The following is a 19,383-nucleotide window of genomic DNA, read 5'->3' as shown; positions in this document are numbered from 1 at the left end:
TGCCCCAGCTGCTTCCAAAGACAGATGCAAGCAGAAGCTGCATATCTGTTTCAGACCCACACCACCCATTTATTTTTCTCTGCCTGCATCTCTCTCTGCTTCCTCTCTCCCTTACAACTTTGCGTCTCCCCTACCACTGCTTCCCCACAGGTTGTGGCAGCTGAGGGAGAAGGATTGCTACTTCATACTCTTTCCTCGTTGCCACAATCCCTCCTTTTTTAAAACATTAAGCTGTGCACATGCCTATGCTTCTGAAAAATCAGTTGCAGGGAATTTCAGATGAGCAGAGTGCTGTTGTGCTCAGGGTTTGCTTGTAGGTTCCCCAGAGGCATCTGACTGGCCACTGTGAGAACAGGATGGGCTAGATGGGTCATTGGCCTCCCCCAGCAGAGCGCTCCTTATGAGTATTCACTTGAAATGGAGACACCAGTTTTGGGCAATACCTATTTTTGCCTTAACATGAAGTTGGTTGCTCCTTGTTGCTTTCCTTGCGTTACAGTTGCTTTGAGGGTGGATCTGGAGAATAAACCTATTATTGGCTTCTAGCCACATTAGCTATGTTCTTCCTCCACTGCCAGAGTTGCTATGGAACACAAGTAGGGTAAGTGCTGTTGCACTCAGGTTCTGTGAGTGGGCTTCCCACAGGTACCTTGTTGGTCACTTTGAGAACAAGATGCTAGATCTAGCAGGGCTTTCTTATGTTCTTTTGACCTCCACTTTCCACAAGATGGAGAGTGATAAGGGTGGACATTAGTGTGTCCAACCCACTCTTGCTTCTTGTGTTTTGGTTTTACACACAGCAGAACACCTGTGTAGAACTGAAGTTATGAAGAAATCATTATTCCATGGTAAATAAGTCAGATGGTTCCAAATACCTCATGTTGGCAATTAATAACAGTGGCTTGCCTAACCACTGCTGGAAATGTCTAAACCAGACATATATGAAATGTGGCTATCTCAGGTTTGGGACTTGGCATTAATGGACAGATTGTCTGAAAGTTACAAGGGCAGACAATGACCAAACAAAATTTTTCAGAAGAAATGATGTGACCTTATTAAACAGTAACAAATCATAGAAACAAAGGAAGCTGCCTTCTACTGAGTCAGAGCAATGATGCACCAACAAAGTCAGGCAACAGTTCTCTAAGGTTTCAGACAGAGGTCTCCTCTGGTCTTACCTGGAGATGTTGGGAATTGAATCTGGGATGTTTTGCATGCAAAGGCAGATGCTATGACACTGACTTGTAGCTTCCCATGGTACAGCCTTTCAGATCCAGAAAGAGAACTTTAAAACCAGATTCTCCCCTCTGCGTTTTAAGATTTCTGCTTCTGGGTTGCAGACAGAACCCAGGAAAAATGCTGAGGTGGTTTTTTTTTTTGGGGGGGGGAGTAGCAGCAGCAAAAATAAAAACATAGATATTTAAAATTATCAGAGCTTTCCTGAACCTCAACAATGGTTTGTTTTGGGTTTGGCTCAAGTTTTTTAGTGGAGGTTTGGGTCAGCTTTTAATATAGTTTCTCACTCATCCATTAAGCGACACATGAACTATGCCAAACCCCAGCTCTCCCATTCCTCTCTGTGTTCTTGGGGGCCAAGTGGGTTTCAGAGAGAGAGAGAGGAGAGGAAAAGAGAAGAGAAGAGATGAGAAGAGAAAGGAAGAGAAGAGAAGAGAAGAGTCACGCCACAATGTCCATAGAATTCCAGAAAGGCTGTCCGTTTGTGTCAGCCATATAAACTGCAGATGTGGGTAAGATAAATCCCCTAACTGGATAGGTATTTAAGAAAGAAAGAAAGAAAGAAAGAAAGAAAGAAAGAAAGAAACCATCCATTCTCCCCAATGAGAGGCAGCCTGCTGAAAATGCAAGAAAGGAGAATTGCAAAATGATACATGTCGAATTGCTGGAATGAATTTCAAATGCCAAAGATAGTTTATGTAAAGTCCTGCACTGTTGTAAAATGTAACCCTATCCACTGGCAAGCCTTGTTGAGGTTCGGTTCCAGTCAAGGTTTTCTTTTTCCTTCCTCCCGCTGCCTCCTTATTTTTAAACAAAACTGAAAAACTTCTTCCAGCCCATTAAAGTTGATTTATGTTTTGCCCGTAGATTCCTTTGCTCTCAGCCTTTGGGGATTCAAATTAGAGAAATCATTACCTCACTTTTGGCCAATCCAGCATCTCTGTTTCCAAATATGCGGAGCGCTACTTTTGCATTGCTTTGACTTTTTTCCTCCTGGACATAAGGGAACTATTCTTACTTCAGCCACTGTGGAACTCATTTGCCATCGACATCACCCCTGTCTTGAAAATATCCCCACGGAAGCTTCTCTGCTTACCATGTTTTCTTTAATACAAAAGTGTGAGAATACAGGAGGAAGCTTAGAAGCTGCAAAGCTGGAAATATCTGGGAGAAGCCTGAAGGGGAGCTGATGGGCAATGCCTTGGGCCCAAGGGTGGGGAAGCCATGGACCTCCAGATGTTGCTGGACTGTAACTCCCACCATCATTGATCATTGGCCATGCTGGCTGCTGGGACTGCTGGGAGGTGAAGTCCAACAACTAGAGGGACAGAGGAGGAAAACCTGTCTCCCTACATGCTTTGCTGGGCTCCGCCTCCCATCATCCCTGACTACTGGTCATGCTGGCTTCTGGTGTTGGGTGGGAGTTACAGTCTAACCCAGGGGTTGTCAACCTGGTCCCTACCGACCACTAGTGAGTGTTACAGGATTCTTGGTGGGCGGTAGGGGGTTCTATGGCACAAGCTGAATCCTCCTTCCATCGAGCACTGGTAGGCAGTAAGGAAATTTTGCCATCAAGAAAGATGCATTAGTGGGCGGTAGGTATAAAAAGGTTGACTACCTGAGGTCTAACCACAGATAAAAGGCAATAGCTTCCTCACCCATGCTTTCAGTGGTGCAAAAGTGCCACAAATAGACCTAGACAGGCAAGGCCCTTGCCTCATCCAACCAGGGTAGCTGTAGTCCAGCCTGGATTACAGATCAGTTTCATAGATCTATGGACTGTGGCATTGTAGATGAGAGCTGAGCTTGGCCCCTACTGAAAAGTATCACCACCATCCACTGCTCACCACTGAGAAGCATCCAGGGATCTTGCAGGGAGGGCAGAAAATAACATTGTGGCCAGATTGGCCAGCAGTGGGCCCCTTTGAACCCCTGAGGCCCTTGACCAATGCTTAATCTGGCCAACTGTTGGTGCCTGGCCTGTGGACAGGGGCAGGAAGACCAGAGGGGGCACTGGTTATACCACCAAGTTAGGCTTACATTCTCTCTTCTGAGACTGTCCTTTGCTTTACTACAACTCACCCTATTTACCATGGCTAGTCCACATTTGTTTGTTTGTTTATCCCCTGTTGCCTGGTAAATAAACTGTTTAACAGACTGCCTTTGTTGATGGTAGACTCACCTTGGTTAGAGGTTTTTGAGGAGAGACTGAATAGGCCATCTATCAGGGATGTTGTAGCGGCAGATTTCCTGCATCTGCTGGGTGCTGGACTAGATAAACACCTTCCAACTCTGTGATTCTGTTTGTTTATGACATGTATATCATGCTTTTCCTCCAAGCATCTCAATTTCAGTGTATATGATTCCCCCCCCCCCACTCTATTTTATCCTCACCACAGCCTGTCAGGTAGGTTAGACTGACAGAATAATGACTGGCCAAAAGTCCCAAGTGAGTTTCATGTCCAAATGGAGATTTGAACCTGGAGCTCACTAACTCACAGCCCAGCAATCTATCCCCTACACCACACTGGCTCCATTTTTATTGTTTTGTGCTTGAGAGATGCTTTGTGCATTTGTTTTGCAACTCATCCCTCCATAATCTCCATAAACACCAGAAATAACTTTCTGAGAGTAAGAGCCGTTCAGTAGTGGAATGGTCTCCCTCAGAAGGTGGTGGGCTCTCCTTCCTTGCAGGTTTTTAATCTGAGGTTGGATGGCCCATCTGTCATGGATGCTTTAGCTGAGATTCCTGCACTGCAGGGGGTTGGACTAGATGACCCTTGGGGTCCCTTTCAACTCTAAAATTCTGTGATAACCAGCTTTAGCTTAATTGTCTTATGCCCCCAACAAATATTAACCAAGAAATGTATAAAGAACTTATCCTTTTCTTATTGCACCAGGGGAAGACAATCTGATGCACTCCAGATGCTTTGGACTACAGTTCCCATCATCCCTGACCATTGGCTGTTTTGACTGGGACTGATGGAGTTGTCCCCAATGTCTGAAGGGTGCCACATTGGCTACTCAATAATTTTATAGACTTTACCATGACTTTTTATAGAGCTCAGTTCGACTTCATGCTGATTCTCCTTTTCTCTTAGGTGTGCCGAACCAAAGCGAATGACTTCAGTGATGGAATATCTCAGCATGCTTGGTACCCATGTGCTGCCAACAACACCCAGACTGTTTTCTGGCTCAAGGTAAGATATTGCATGGGGTAGGGAGAAAGAAGGAGAGAGAGAGAGAAAGAGAAGCTACAGTGGTACCTCGCAAGACAAAATTAATTCGTTCTGCGAGTTTTTTCGTCTTGCGATTTTTTCGTCTTGCGAAGCACGGATTTTGGAAATGCTTCAAAAATCACCAAAGTCTTCAAAAACCTCAAAAAAGGCTACCACACCGTGTGCTATGAGTTGCTCCTCGAAGTCAAGTCGCAACTGCACCCCCTGAATGCACGGTTTTAAGAAAAAGGAAACAAACTTGCAAGACAAAGGAAACAAACTTGCAAGACGTTTTCGCCTTCGAAGCAAGCCCATAGGGAAATTCGTCTTGCGAAGCAACTAAAAAAATGAAAAACTCTTTCGTCTTGCGAGTTTTTCGTCTTACGAGGCATTCGTCTTGCCAGGTACCACTGTATTCACTGAAGGTTTGTAAATTTTCCAAGTTACAAACAGATACAAAGTCCAGAAAGGGGGGGGGGGGTTGATACATTTTGATTTCTCAGTTTTCCATGCTTGTTCAATTTTTACATTTCTGCATAATTTCATTTTTTTTTAAAAAAAGAAGCCTTTATGAAAATTCACCGTATTTCCCCCAAAAAAATTTCTCCTAAAATACACATCTTCGTGAGCAATTTTACCTGATGTGCTCATCTTCGCCATCAATTGTCACTGGTATAGTGCCTCTGTAAACCATAATGTATACTAGCACACAATTTAAACTTTGTGGTGCCATTTACAATCAAGTGGTATAAATACACCATAGGTGCTATTTTCTCCAACACTTACATTTTTATGCACTTTTCATGCACATTTTTATGTACACATCTTGGTACTCTATTGGGCTGAGGAACTACATCCTCAAATCCTGGAAATGGCTTGTGTCTCATTTGACATATTGTTTTAAAAATTGCATGTTGGGTAGGGTTTACATTAAAATCTGAACCAAAACTAATTTTTCTTCCATCCTGCACACTCATTACATACACGTCTTTCCTTTCCCTATGCCCTATCTTCCTCCCATCAACAGTTTCTCTATAGGTGGAACAACTTACTTTAGTGCAAACATTCTCATGTTCATAATGCATTTATTATCGCCCATGTGTCATAAAACAACAATCCATTGGCCTCAGACAAGACCAGTGTTGTTGGCAATCACAAGTTAGCTGGGAGAGTTGTTTTTGTGGTGGTGAGGCAGCTGGTTGTCCACTGTGAAACCTGGGTGCTGGAGTAGATGGGTCTTTGGCCTCATCCAGCAGGACTCTCCTTCATTCTTCATAACAAAGAATGGAAGAAGAAAAAGAGAGGAAGAGAAGATGAAAGAGGGAGGGGAAAATAAGTTCATTTCCCTGTCAGCTATAAAGCATTTCCCTTAGTTAAGGCAATTCACTGGTCAAGAATAAACAATATATTTTACCCAAAAAAAATGTTATTAAGAACTAACCCCCTCTAAGAAAATACACATATTTCTCATTTTGTAATGCAGGCATATTATCCTGAGATGGCAAGGACTGAACATGAGCAAATTGGGTTCAGATTACCTTAAGGACAACCATATAGCCCAGCTTGATCACTGAGGTCTTCCAGAGAAATTCTGGCCTTAACCAGAATTTGGGCATTTGGTGTCATCAGTCCCATACTCTGGAACTCTCTCCCAACAGGCATCAGCAGGCATCCTCAGTGTTGATTTTCAGTGTTGAAGACTTTTGTTGTTGTTGTTAATGCTGACAGGCTTATTCAGAAGTTTACGGTTTTCTGGGGTTGCCATTCATTTTAATGATGGTTCTATACTGCTTCTAAATGTTTTGTTTGATTGATTGCTTTTACATTGCTGTACACCTGTTGCTTTGTGGGAGAATGATATGCAATTGCATATGCATACACACACACACACACACACAAATAAAAACCTAGGACCTGTTAAAAGAAAGAACATATTCACACAGTGCATAGTTACACAATAGAACTCACTCCTATCAGAGACAGGGATAGCCACCAACTTGGGTGAATTTAAAAGGGGATTAGACAGATTCATGGAGGAGGAGAGGACTATTGATGGCTCCTAGCGAGGATGGCTCTGCTCTGCCTCCACAGTTGGAGGCAATAATGCTTCTGAAAACCAGTTGCAGGAAGCCACAGAGGGGAGAGTTCTCTCATACTCAGGTCCTGCTTGCAGGTTTCCCAGAGGGATCTGCTTGACTGAGAACAGGATTTTGGATTAGATGGGCCAATGGCCTGATCAGGCATGCCTACCATGTTCTCAGCCACTGATATATAATCCATCCCTACATACACTTTTAAGTGTCAGCCAGCAATTGTTTTGCTTCAAGAGGGGCCACACAGGAAACCAGCAAGTCCTGTATCTTGATGTTCTTGTTCCTTCTCTCTCCAGGCTTCCTTTTCACAACCAATGGTTGCTGCCGCCGTTATAATCCACTTGGTTGCAGATGGGACCGAAGATCTCGATCAGCAGGAGACCATTTCTGTTCAACTGGTTGACACCAAAGACCAGAGCCATGACCTTGGTAAGAATCCCTCTGCCTGTTTGGATATTGTCCTTCACCATAGGATAAAATAGAAGTCCTGGTTGCACTATCATGAAAGCCATTGTTTCAGAGTGATCCAGATAGTATTTTTACTTTTGTATGTTTTAAAGGAAGGACACTGACAAACTGGAACGTGTCCAGAGGAGGGCAACCAAAATGGTCAAAGGCCTGGAAACGATGCCTTATGAGGAACGGCTAAGGGAGCTGGGCATGTTTAGCCTGGAGAAGAGGAGGTTAAGGGGTGATATGATAGCCATGTTCAAATATATAAAAGGATGTCACATAGAGGAGGGAGAAAGGTTGTTTTCTGCTGCTCCAGAGAAGCGGACACGGAGCAATGGATCCAAACTACAAGAAAGAAGATTCCACCTAAACATTAGGAAGAACTTCCTGACAGTAAGAGCTGTTTGACAGTGGAATTTGCTGCCAAGGAGTGTGGTGGAGTCTCCTTCTTTGGAGGTCTTTAAGCAGAGGCTTGACAACCATATGTCAGGAGTGCTCTGATGGTGTTTCCTGCTTGGCAGGGGGTTGGACTCGATGGCCCTTGTGGTCTCTTCCAACTCTATGATTCTATGATTCTATGATTCTAAAGTATGGTTGAGAATTTTTTTTTTATGCTGTTTCATCCTTTGTAAACATCTTAGAGCAGGAGTCGGCAACCTAAGGCCCATGGGCCACAAGCGGCCCATGGGAGTTGTTTTACTGGCCCATGAGCCACCCCTGAACTGAGCTGCCCGCTTGGTGAGTCCCCGCGTGCTGCGCTAAAGCATCGCTGCACAGCACAGGGAACTGCTTTTGTGGCACTAGAAATCACATCTGCACAGACGCATGCACCGGAAATCGCAGGCATGCACACTCACGCTGTCCGCGATCCAGCCCACGGAGGGGGCTCCATGGCAGTGAACCGGCCCAGGCAAGGTAAGCCTTGCCGGTGCCCTAGAAATCCCCCCCCATCAAACGGCATATAAATTTAATAAAATAAACTGATGTGATTTGTAATATTTCTATGCTGCTTTTCATTAAAAAAAAAATCAAATTGGCTTACAAAGAATAAATAACATATTAAAGATAAAGGGTAAAGGGACTCCTGAACATCAGGTCCAGTTGTGGCCGACTCTGGGGTTGCGGTGCTCATCTCGCTTTATTGGCTGAGGGAGCCGGCGTACAGCTTCTGGGTCATGTGGCCAGCATGACTAAGCCGCTTCTGGCGAACCAGAGCAGCACACGGAAACACCGTTTACCTTCCCGCCAGAGCGGTACCTATTTATCTACTTGCACTTTGACATGCTTTCGAACTGCTAGGTTGGCAGGAGCAGGGACCGAGAAACAGGAGCTCACCCCGTCATGGGGATTCAAACCACCGACCTTCTGATTGGCAAGTCCTAGGCTCAGTGGTTTAACCCACAGCGCCACCCACGTCCCTTAAATAACATATTAGAATGTCACAAAACAGCATAATCATATAGAATAATTAACAAATCATCAGTAAAACAATTACAATCTATAAAACACTATTAACGAAACAACTAGACCACTGTATTTTAATATTTTGTTGGATGCCGCCCAGAGTGGCTGGGGAAACCCAGATAGATGGGCAGGGTATAAATAATAAATTATTATTACTACTACTACTACTACTAAATAAAGTAAATAAATGGGCATTCACTGAATATTTTAAGGGGGGTGGGGACACCCACAGGACCCTCCTTCATATAATTTCATGGGACTGGGGAAAGTTGGCAGTACTTTCTGCTGCTGTACTTTAGCTAGAATCTGAACATCACAGATGGTGGCTGGTAATCCACTGGGACGGAGAGGGTGGAAGGCAGAGGGACCTACGGCAGGTTGATTCAGGCACATGAGCAGATGAAGCCAATAAATTCTAGCTTTGGCCCCATTCTCCTTCCTCTTGAAGGAACAAACACTGAGATAGAAGAGGAGCAGGGAGGTGGCAGGGAGGGCCATGCCTCATGTATGTGAGAAGGCATGTAGGGGGAGGCTGGTTCAGGTTGGTGGGGCAGCGCCCCATTTGCTCTGATGGACCAGCCTCCACTGTCACTTTGTTAAACTGTTGGAGGGACGTGGTTATTTATCTATTTTATTTATTTCACCCCACCTGTGAATCTCTTCCTATGAAATCGCCTCAGAGAGATTTAACAGTAAAAACGCCAGCAATAAAAGCATGTGTAAAGCAATTTCATATACATGAAAACAATTGAGATAAATTCATCTATGAAACCAATTTTGAATATGAGACAGACTGGATTAAAAAACAAACAAACCCTCTCCACTTAAAACGTTTTCTGAGGTTTTAAATGGTCTGCTTTCGAATTATTGTGGTTTTAAATTGTTGAGGTTTAATTTGCATTTTTAATTGCCTGTGTTGTATATTTTTATCATCACAAGCTGCTTTGAGACCTAGATGGTGAAAAGCAAGCTTGGAAAAGCAAGATCAGAAAGATAAGAGAGACAGTGCTTGTTTGATATGTAATGGGAGGCAGTTTCAAAGGGTTGGGGCCACCACACTTAAGGCATTATTCCTATATCATATGGAAGGAATGGATTTCTTGATGTGGTAGAATCTGGAGGTGCCTCACTCCTGGAGAGTCCGTTGAGTATACAATGGGTGAGGCAATATTTTAGATATTCTGATCCAAACCTGACAACTAATTATATTACTATACCAATTGCATACATGAATGCATGATGGATAGCTTGCATTATATGCTCGTTTTCAGCGGATTTGGGGCACCGAGCTTGTCCATACAATCATAATAACTTCTTCAAACCTGAATAAGAAAGCAGAAAAGAGTCTGAAGTAATTTCCACTTAGGTCTTTTAGCAGAGCGTGAAGCCTGCTTTTCCAAAATTGTTTGGAAGCAGAATTAAAACTATGTTTCCACATGGCAGTTGATATAAACACTATATTGTCCGGCAGTGCTCTTGTAATACTTATTCTGGACTAGTCCTGTTCAGTGAAGATCCTATGCAATTTTAATTAGAAGATTCGGTCTCCAGATTCTGACTCTAATTGCTTTCCATTCAGCTTGCTAGCAGCTCTGTACTACATCTGTTATTTAGTCAGTTCATGTTCAATGGTGGGGAAGAGAGCTTTAATTGATGGTTTTCTCTAAATTTCTGACTGTGAAATATATTTTATTCATTTAAGGCATTTGCTACCATCTTTTCTCAAATTGGACATTCCAGTCTGACCAAGGCAGAATAGAGTGGGACTATTACTTGGCTTGATCTGGACACTAATTTTGTTGGTTGATACAGTCTAGAACAGCATTAGCCTTTTTTTGCTGCAGCATCACACTGTAGACTCATTTTAAGCTTGTGGTCCATCAAGACCCTCAGATCCTTTTCACATGTCCTGCTAGTAAGCCAGGTGTCCCCCATCCTATATTTGTGCATCTGCTTCTTCCTGCCTAAGTGCAGAACCTTACATTTGTCCCTATTGAAATTCATTTTGTTAGCTTGGGCTCAGTTCTACAATCTGTTAAGGTCATTTTGAATTCTGATTCTGTCTGTGGCATTAGCTACCCATCCTAATTTTGTGTCATCTGCAAATTTGATGAGCATCCCCTTAATCCCTTCATCCAAGATGTTGAACAACAACGGGGCCAGGACAGAACACTGCAGCAGCTTTCATACAATATATCTCATGGCACTCCACAATAAGAATTTACAGTAAAATAAATAATATAATTAAAATAGTACAAATTCTCCTACAACCTACAATTTTTAAAAATAGAACTACTTTACAAAAAATGAATTCATAATGAAAGGAAAACTGTTCTGAAGGTTCCTGTCTCTATCGTGGACTAATTAAGAGGCAATTCAGTAAAGTCATGTTCCTGCTGAACAGAGGCTGAACAGAAGCTGCAAGCTTCTACATAAAGGTACAGTAGCCCTGAAAAGACCAAAAAGTATTTTCACTGAGTGGACAGGCACTGCAGGTGCACTTTAAATCCTAAAAATCATCAGTAAAAGGGAGGGAGAATAAATCAGTGAAATGTGTCTGTGTGGCAACAGCATTGTTCTGAATTCCTATCTAGATAGCTGATGTGAGTGAAGTATTTGATCACAGTCAAACTTCCACTCAGTTATCGAGGATTCCTCCCTATCTTGTCTCACATTGCTCAGGGGTGCTGCCCTCCATGTATAAGGGCCTTAAACTGAATCAGACCACTGGTCCATTAAGCTCAGTATTGTCTACTGTTAATGATAGCAACTATCCAGGGATTTTGACAGGGGACGTTCCCAGCCTTGACTGACTGATGCCAAAGATTGAATCAGGGACCTTCTGTATGCAAAGTAGATGCTCTATCACTAAACTACAGTTCTTCCCCTTTACTTTGCTGCTGCTACTACTACAATTACTGTCATTTACTGCTTAATGGCAAAATAGGTTTCCAAGTGGTTTACAAAGTCTTAAAGCAATTTATGCACACATTAAAATATGATCAAAATACACGAGCAAAGCAATACAACAATTTTTAAAAGGGCCTCTTGTATATTATCAGCTTAGAGGGGGAAGCCTAGGGAGCTCCATGAGGCAGGAGGGAAGAGGACACTTCCCCCAACTTCCATGAACATTCATAAGTTATTTTAGGATCAAAACCTCATGCGTTGTCTACATATAAATGTGCAGCACCATTTTTATTTTTATTTTTGCAAAATGCTCAAGGAGTTTTGTACACACACAAATGCTTCGGGCATCCCTACAAAGTTTCAATTAGCAGGTAAAATTGTATTATGAGAAAACCAGATTAATTATTCAAAATATTTTGGGGTCCATTCTTTGTCCAAAGTCATCAGAGGTGGCATGTAACACTTTTAAAAAAACAAACAAAAGCTTTAAATGCTAATATATTCCTCACCCAATCAAGGTCAAATTGATTTTTTTATTGATTACTGATTTACGTGTCAATGAGTCATAGATCTCATACCACAGATAGAACTTCTGTAGCAGGAACATTAATATATATATATATATATATATATATATATATATATATTTCTTCTCATACACCCCAAATGCTGCTCAAATGTTGTTATTATCTGATATTTTGATCTTAAGTTTGAAATTTGGGATGTTGTGTGATTTGTTTGTTTGTTTGTTTGTTTGTTTAGTGATCCGCTTTGAGACACATGTGAAAAGTGGGGTATAAATTATGTAAATGAATAAAATAAATAAATAAAGGAAAACAAAACAACAATTTAAAACTCTTGTCTCTCTCTCTCTCCCCCCACCCCTTCCTTCCTCCATCACCCCTTACCTCCTTTGTTGACAGGAATCCATGGCTTGAGCTGCAGGAAAAACCCTTTGATTATCCCTGTCATTCATGACCTTAGCCAACATTTCTACCATACCCAGGCCATCCTCATCACCTTCAGCTCTCCGTTCGTGGCCATCTCTGGGGTGGCCTTGCGCTCCTTCCAAAACTTTGACCCCATCACCGTCAGCAGTTGCCAAAGCGGACAGACCTATAGCCCGGCTGAGCAGAGGTGAGTCCTTTCTTCTCTCCCCACCCCGCCTCTCTCACCCTCCCGTGTCTTTACCACCCATAGACTTCCAGCCTCTGTAGGCCTGATCAAGGGGATAATAAGAAGCAGGAGGAGAAAAGCTGTGCCTGACCTTTGGCATTGCCAGCAGAATCCATGGAGTTTCCCAGTGAATGGGAGCAGACGGGGCATTTAACCCACATGGGAAAATGTCAGTAGATTATTTCCCCCTCCTTTGTCTCTCCTCGGCTTTTATGGTCCAGCTTCAATCTATGCTAGGAAAATCCTGGAAAAGAAGTCACAACTCAAAGAGGGCAGGCTCTCTCTGCATGAAAGAAAGAAAGAAAGAAAGAAAGAAAGAAAGAAAGAAAGACCTTGATCCATTCTAGCACAATCTTGCACCCCACTTCCAGTAGCTGTACATAATTCTTTTCACTTCCAATTTATTTTCACAGCAGTGTGTGTGTGTTTGTGTGTGTGTGTGTAGGATCAGTGGAGACCTGAGTTTGAAATCTACATTTATCTATATAGCTCACTGGGTGGGCTTGGGCATAACAGACCCTCCAAGCATTCCTATTTTCCAGGGACAGTCCTGAATTCACAGAAGCTGTCCTGGTTTTTTATTTGATCTCGGAATATCCTGCTTTTCCTTATGATGTCCCTGTTCTCATCAGAGGAATGTTGGAGGGCATGCAACCCCTGAGCCAAGGAGATAAGTATCAAACTATAAACCTTTGGAAGACATCTGAAGGCAGCCCTGTATGGGGAGGTTTTTGCTGGGGCAACCCAGTCAGATGGGTGGGGTGTTGTTGTTGTTGTTGTTGACACCCCCATTTTAATTGGAAAAATGTTGTAGGGTATGGTATAAACACAGGATGGTCTTGCACAGCACCTAATCTGACCTTTAAAACTCTTTGTGGCTTGGAATCAGGGAGTAAGTGAAGGGCCTCTCTTCTCCCCAACGTTCTTCCAATATACCATAGGTGTTGGAACCTGTGGGGCCCTCTGCGTGTTGCTGTGCCACACCTTCCATCAGTCTCACTCAGCACGGCCACGAGAGTTGTAGGGCAGCAACATCCTGAGTAGGCAGGGAGCCTCCAGCCCAAATGCAACTCTCCTGTCCTCTCTGTCTGGCCCTTGGGACCTTCTCCAGGCCACTTCTCCCTCTCTGCAGACCACATGCCTCACACCCAGGGTTTACTTTCCTTTTTCCTTTTGGCCTGGATGGTATGTATCCTTCCACTATTTTAATGCCTATTGGTTGCATAGACTGAGGATGGGGGGCGGGGTGCTAAGAATCTACTGTACAGATGTAAAATTAATTGTTGCACTCATTTTTGACTTTGGACTAGGGGTGGGTGATCCATTTGATTCAGTTTCAGTTAAAGTGAATCTACTAAACGTGTGCTTTTTGAAACACAATGGAAATCAAAACAGGGCTATCCTTCGAAATTCACACTTCTCTGAATTTTGCAATGTATCTTCCGGCCAAGTGAAGTGTGCAAATGTACACAAACTAAGACAGTGTTCCTGAAAATGCACATGTTAGTGAGAATAACATGCAAAAATTGTGTTATATTAAGGGAAATCATTTTGCAGCAATGTGCATATTGAGGAAAATTTATACCAAAATGTGTATATTATGACAAAATTGCATTAATATACTGATGGATTTTTCACAATGAATTCTTGTTTTAAAAATATAAATAAATTGCAAACTGCTTGGAAAATGTGGAGAAGTCAATTTAATTTAATGAGATCTTTGTTGATATTTCCACACCAGTTTGCCATTTTCTTTTCTTTCATATTTTAAAAAGTCCAGTGGAAATTCACCAGTATTTTAGTGCAAATTTATCTAAATATGCCGATTTTTGTATGGAAGTTTGCCTAATGTACACATTTTTGCACAGCAATTTCCTTTAATATAATGCATCTTTCTATGCAATTTTCATTGATATGTCTATTTCTACGTACTTTAACCTTGTGGAGGCTTTACTGTACTTTACTGTTACTGTGACAACTTCATGGTGAGTACTGGCACCTATTTTTCTAGAAAAAAAGCACTGACCAAAGGTATCAATCATAACAGCCTTAAAAATTAAAATACCCTTCTCCTTGCTTTTTCCAAAGGCAATTTTGTGTATATTTTGTACAGTGTTTATTGACGTATATAGGTGATGTTCAAAAGCATCAAAAACAATAAAACCCTCTTTTTTAAGTTTTCAGATGTGGATTGGAATTACTTTTTTTAAGTCAGTTATCATCTCGTATTTAATCCTATTTCTCGAGCGATTGCATCGATTTGCCAAACCTTAAGAAAGGTGTCCTCTTGCAGAGATTCAAAGAGATAGTTCCATCAAAGCACTGTTGTTACAGGAATAAGGCATCATCATTATTATTTAAAGAATAATTCTGTACCCTTTTGAAAAACACACACACACCTTCTGCAAAAAAATGGCTTCAGAATTTTGTAGAAGTGTGGCCTTGATTTTTTGCCCTACAAATTAAAACCCTTCAGTTGCCTCCCACCTTTTACTGCATTGGCACTGATTGATCACAAAGTATATGCTTGAATGCCGTGATAAGAATTTCCGCTCCAACATTTTAAGCTCATAAGAGCTTAAAGGGAAGGCGGAGAAGCAAACAGAGCATGTGATTCTGCCACTACCACCCACCATCCCTTCGCCAATGCTTTCAGACATTTCTCTGCAGCAATGGGTCTTTCTCTGTCTCTGTCTCCTCCTGCCTTGGGACTTGGCCAGACGTCCATAAACTGGACCTCTCATTTGAAACTTGATACGGCTGTTCACTGGGCTTCTGAGCTTACTCATCTCATTTCAACACAGTGATCAGAAGTCTTGTATCTAGGTCAGAGCATGTTGTCTGCATTGATTTTTTGGTTTTGTTTTGTTTTATTGCTATGGATGCAACTATCTTGGTCTTCTTGATCTAATAAAAGGAGTAAATAGGTCTACCCCGAGTAGACCTATTGAAATAGGTGGTGAAAACTAGAGGAAGAAGAACCTGCTAGATCAAACCAAAGGCTTGTCTTGCCCCACATTTTGTCTCCACTATAGCCACCCAAATTCCTAAGGGAAAGGGTCGTGGCTCAGTGGGACAGCATCTGCCTTGCAAGTGGAATGTGGAGCAAAAAGGGTTTTCTCCTGTGTGTGTTTCTTGTGGCTGATTAGCTGCTCTCCCTGTGCAAAGGTCAGAGGGGGCAGGGTTTCTGTTGAGGTAGGTGATTAGCTGTGGGAGGAGCTTATCAGAGCTTGCAGGGCAGCAGCGCGCGCCTAGCAGCACGCGCAATTTGATCTATCTTTAGATTTAGGGGTGCTAGTCTCAAACATTTGTTGGGGGAGACCTAGGGTTTTCTCGGGGGGAGTTACTTGTCCTGTCTGCAAGCTTCTTATGATGGAGGACCACTGTAGCCAGCCCCAACGACACGTTCTCAAGATGGAGAGTGAGGGAACAGCTGCAGTCGCCTGCGGTTCCTGCGCAATGTTTGCCATCTTGCCAAAGGTTGCAGGCAGCTTTACCTGCAGCAATTGCATGTTGATTGCCCTCTTAAAAGACAAAGTCCAGCAACTGGAGGAACGTGTGGCTACGCTCCAAAGAATTAGAGAGCTGGAGCTCTTCTTGGAAGCAACAGAGCACACAGAGTCCACCAAGGAGGAAACAGGGGACTCCCCTGAGAAGGAGGCTAGTTCACCAACACAGGAGCCAGATATATGGAGAAACGTGACTCAAAGAAGTAGGAGGCCCAGGGTTCGCTCTGATTGTTTAGAAATACACAATCGCTTTGAGGTCCTCTCCCCTAGAATGGAAGACGAAGAGCAGACTCCATTTGAGGATCTCTCCCTCGTTACAGTCGATCAGGTATATGAAGACGAGCAGCAAAGTCAGTCCTCAGGGAATGTGCAGGCGACCTTGGAACGGACAGATCACGGAAGAACCCCGACCAAACCTAAGAGGAGGCGTGTAGTGATGATAGGGGATTCCCTACTGAGGGGAACAGAAGCAGAGATCTGTGGGCCTGACAAGATGTCTCGGGAAGTGTGCTGTCTCCCCGGGGCTAAGATCCAAGATGTAACTGAACGACTGCAAGGAATCATAAAACCCACTGACAAATACCCCTTCCTCTTGGTTCATGTGGGAACCAATGACACTGCAAGCAATAGCCTCCAGAAGATCAAAAGCGACTATGAGGCTCTGGGCAGGAAATTGAAGCAATTAAATGCACAAATTGTCATCTCATCTGTCCTCCCAGTTGAACGACGTGGCCCAGGGAGAGAGAGAAAAATAGTGGAAGTGAACAGCTGGCTTCGTAAATGGTGTAAACAGGAACGGTTTGGATTCTTAGATCACGGACTGCAGTTTCTTGAAGATGGACTTCTGGCAAGAGATGGGCTGCACCTTACAACGGTTGGGAGGAATGTTTTTGCCAAAAATCTCAGAAACCTCATCAGGAGGGCTTTAAACTGACTAATGTGGGGGAGGAAGACAGTGCTCCTGAAGGTAGGAGTCTATCAATTGATGAACATGATCATCCAAATGTCATAGACCAAATGGAGCAAACAGCACGCAGACCTAGTGGTGGGAGGAAAAAATCCTTAAATAAGAGACACGGGGGAATGATTAATGGACTTCAATGTCTGTACACTAATGCGCAAAGCATGGGTAATAAACAAGATGAGCTTGAGCTCTTGGTACAGCAAACTAAATATGACATAATAGGCATCACTGAAACCTGGTGGGATAAGTCCCACGACTGGAATGTAATAATGGAGGGTTACAATCTATTTCAGAGAAACAGACCAGACAAGAAAGGAGGAGGAGTGGCGTTATATGTCAGGGATGTGTATACCTGTGAAGAGATCCAAGATTTAGAACCTCAAAGCCAAAGTGAGAGCATTTGGGTCAAAATTAAAGGAGAGATGAATAACAGGGACCTCATTGTGGGAGTTTACTATAGATCCCCAAGCCAAACGGAGGACATAGATGATGCCTTCCTGGAACAGATGGCCAAGCATGCAAAAGGAAGGGAGATAGTAGTAATGGGGGACTTCAATTACCCGGATATTTGCTGGATGTCAAACTCAGCCAAGAGCATAAGGTCAAACAGATTCCTCACTGGCCTTGCAGACAACTTCGTTGTCCAGAAAGTGGGAGAAGCAACAAGAGGAACAGCCATTTTAGATCTGGTCCTAACCGATGTTGATGACCTGGTTAGTGGGGTAGAAGTGGAAGGATCATTAGGCGCGAGTGATCATGCTCTTCTGAAGTTTACTATACAGCGGAAAGGAGCAGCCAAGCATACTAGGACTCAATTTCTTGACTTTAAGAAAGCCGACTTCATAAAACTTAGGGAAGTGCTGGGTGAGATCCCATGGACAGTAATACTAAAAGGAAAGGGAGTTCATGATGGCTGGGAATTTGTTAAGAGGGAGATAGTAAAAGCACAACTTCAGGCAATACCAATGAGACGGAAACATGGAAGGTGCCTAAAGAAGCCAGGGTGGCTATCTAAAGAACTTTTAACTGAGTTAAGATTAAAAAAGGATGTGTACAAAAAATGGAAAAGGGGGGAAACCACCAAAGAGGAATTCAAACAAATAGCCAGCACGTGTAGACACAAAGTCAGAAAAGCTAAAGCACAGAATGAACTCAGGCTTGCTAGAGAGGTTAAAAGCAACAAAAAAGGCTTTTATGGGTATGTTCGTAGCAAAAGGAAGAACAAAGAAACAGTGGGGTCACTCAGAGGAGAAGATGGTGAAATGCAAACAGGGGACACAGAAAGGGCTGAACTCCTCAATGCCTTCTTTGCCTCAGTCTTCTCCGATAAAGAAAACAATGCCCGACCTGAAGAATTTGGAGCAAATGATTCAGCAGAGGAAACACAGCCCAGAATAACTAAGGAGATAGTACAAGAATACTTGGCTAGTTTAGATGTATTCAAGTCTCCAGGGCCAGATGAACTGCATCCAAGAGTATTAAAAGAACTGGCAGATGTGATCTCAGAACCACTGGCAGTCATCTTTGAGAATTCCTGGAGAACAGGTGAAGTCCCGGCAGACTGGAGGAGGGCAAATGTTGTCCCTATTTTCAAAAAGGGGAAAAGAGAGGACCCAAATAATTACCGCCCAGTCAGTCTGACATCAATACCAGGGAAGATTCTGGAGCAGATCATTAAGCAAACAGTCTGTGAGCACCTAGAAAGGAATACTGTGATCACCAATAGTCAGCATGGATTTCTGAAAAATAAGTCATGTCAGACTAACCTGATCTCGTTTTTTGACAGAATTACAAGCCTGGTAGATGAAGGGAATGCAGTGGATGTAGCCTACCTTGATTTCAGCAAGGCATTTGACAAGGTGCCCCATGATATTCTTGTAAAGAAGCTGGTAAAATGCGGTCTTGACTATGCTACCACTCAGTGGATTTGTAACTGGCTGACTGACCGAACCCAAAGGGTGCTCATCAATGGTTCCTCTTCATCCTGGAGAAGAGTGACTAGTGGGGTGCCACAGGGTTCTGTCTTGGGACCGGTCTTATTCAACATCTTTATCAACGACTTGGATGATGGACTCAAGGGCATCCTGATCAAATTTGCAGATGACACCAAACTGGGAGGGGTGGCTATCACCCCAGAGGACAGGATCACACTTCAAAATGACCTTGACAGATTAGAGAACTGGGCCAAAACAAACAAGATGAATTTTAATAGGGAGAAATGTAAAGTATTGCACTTGGGCAAAAAAAATGAGAGGCACAAATACAAGATGGGTGACACCTGGCTTGAGAGCAGTGCATGTGAAAAGGATCTAGGAGTCTTGGTTGACCACAAACTTGACATGAGCCAACAGTGTGACGCA

The 19,383-nt window shown here is 43.0% G+C and overlaps 1 protein-coding gene across 1 annotated transcript in view; it reads left to right on the top strand.

Moving 5' to 3' along the window:
- Window positions 1–19,383, top strand: part of PAPPA (pappalysin 1) — a 251,942-nt gene that overhangs the window by 153,080 nt on the left and 79,479 nt on the right. Inside the window, exons 11-13 of the mRNA XM_079961901.1 lie at window positions 4,338–4,436; window positions 6,844–6,976; window positions 12,298–12,511. Of these exons, the coding sequence (XP_079818027.1) occupies window positions 4,338–4,436; window positions 6,844–6,976; window positions 12,298–12,511 (446 nt within the window). The remainder of the gene's footprint in view (window positions 1–4,337; window positions 4,437–6,843; window positions 6,977–12,297; window positions 12,512–19,383) is intronic.

Source organism: Podarcis cretensis (assembly GCF_951804945.1).
Source record: "Podarcis cretensis genome assembly, chromosome: Z".
Lineage (NCBI taxonomy): Eukaryota > Metazoa > Chordata > Lepidosauria > Squamata > Lacertidae > Podarcis > Podarcis cretensis.
The sequence above is the reverse complement of the archived record's forward strand: the minus strand, read 5'-3'. Positions and strand labels throughout refer to the sequence as shown.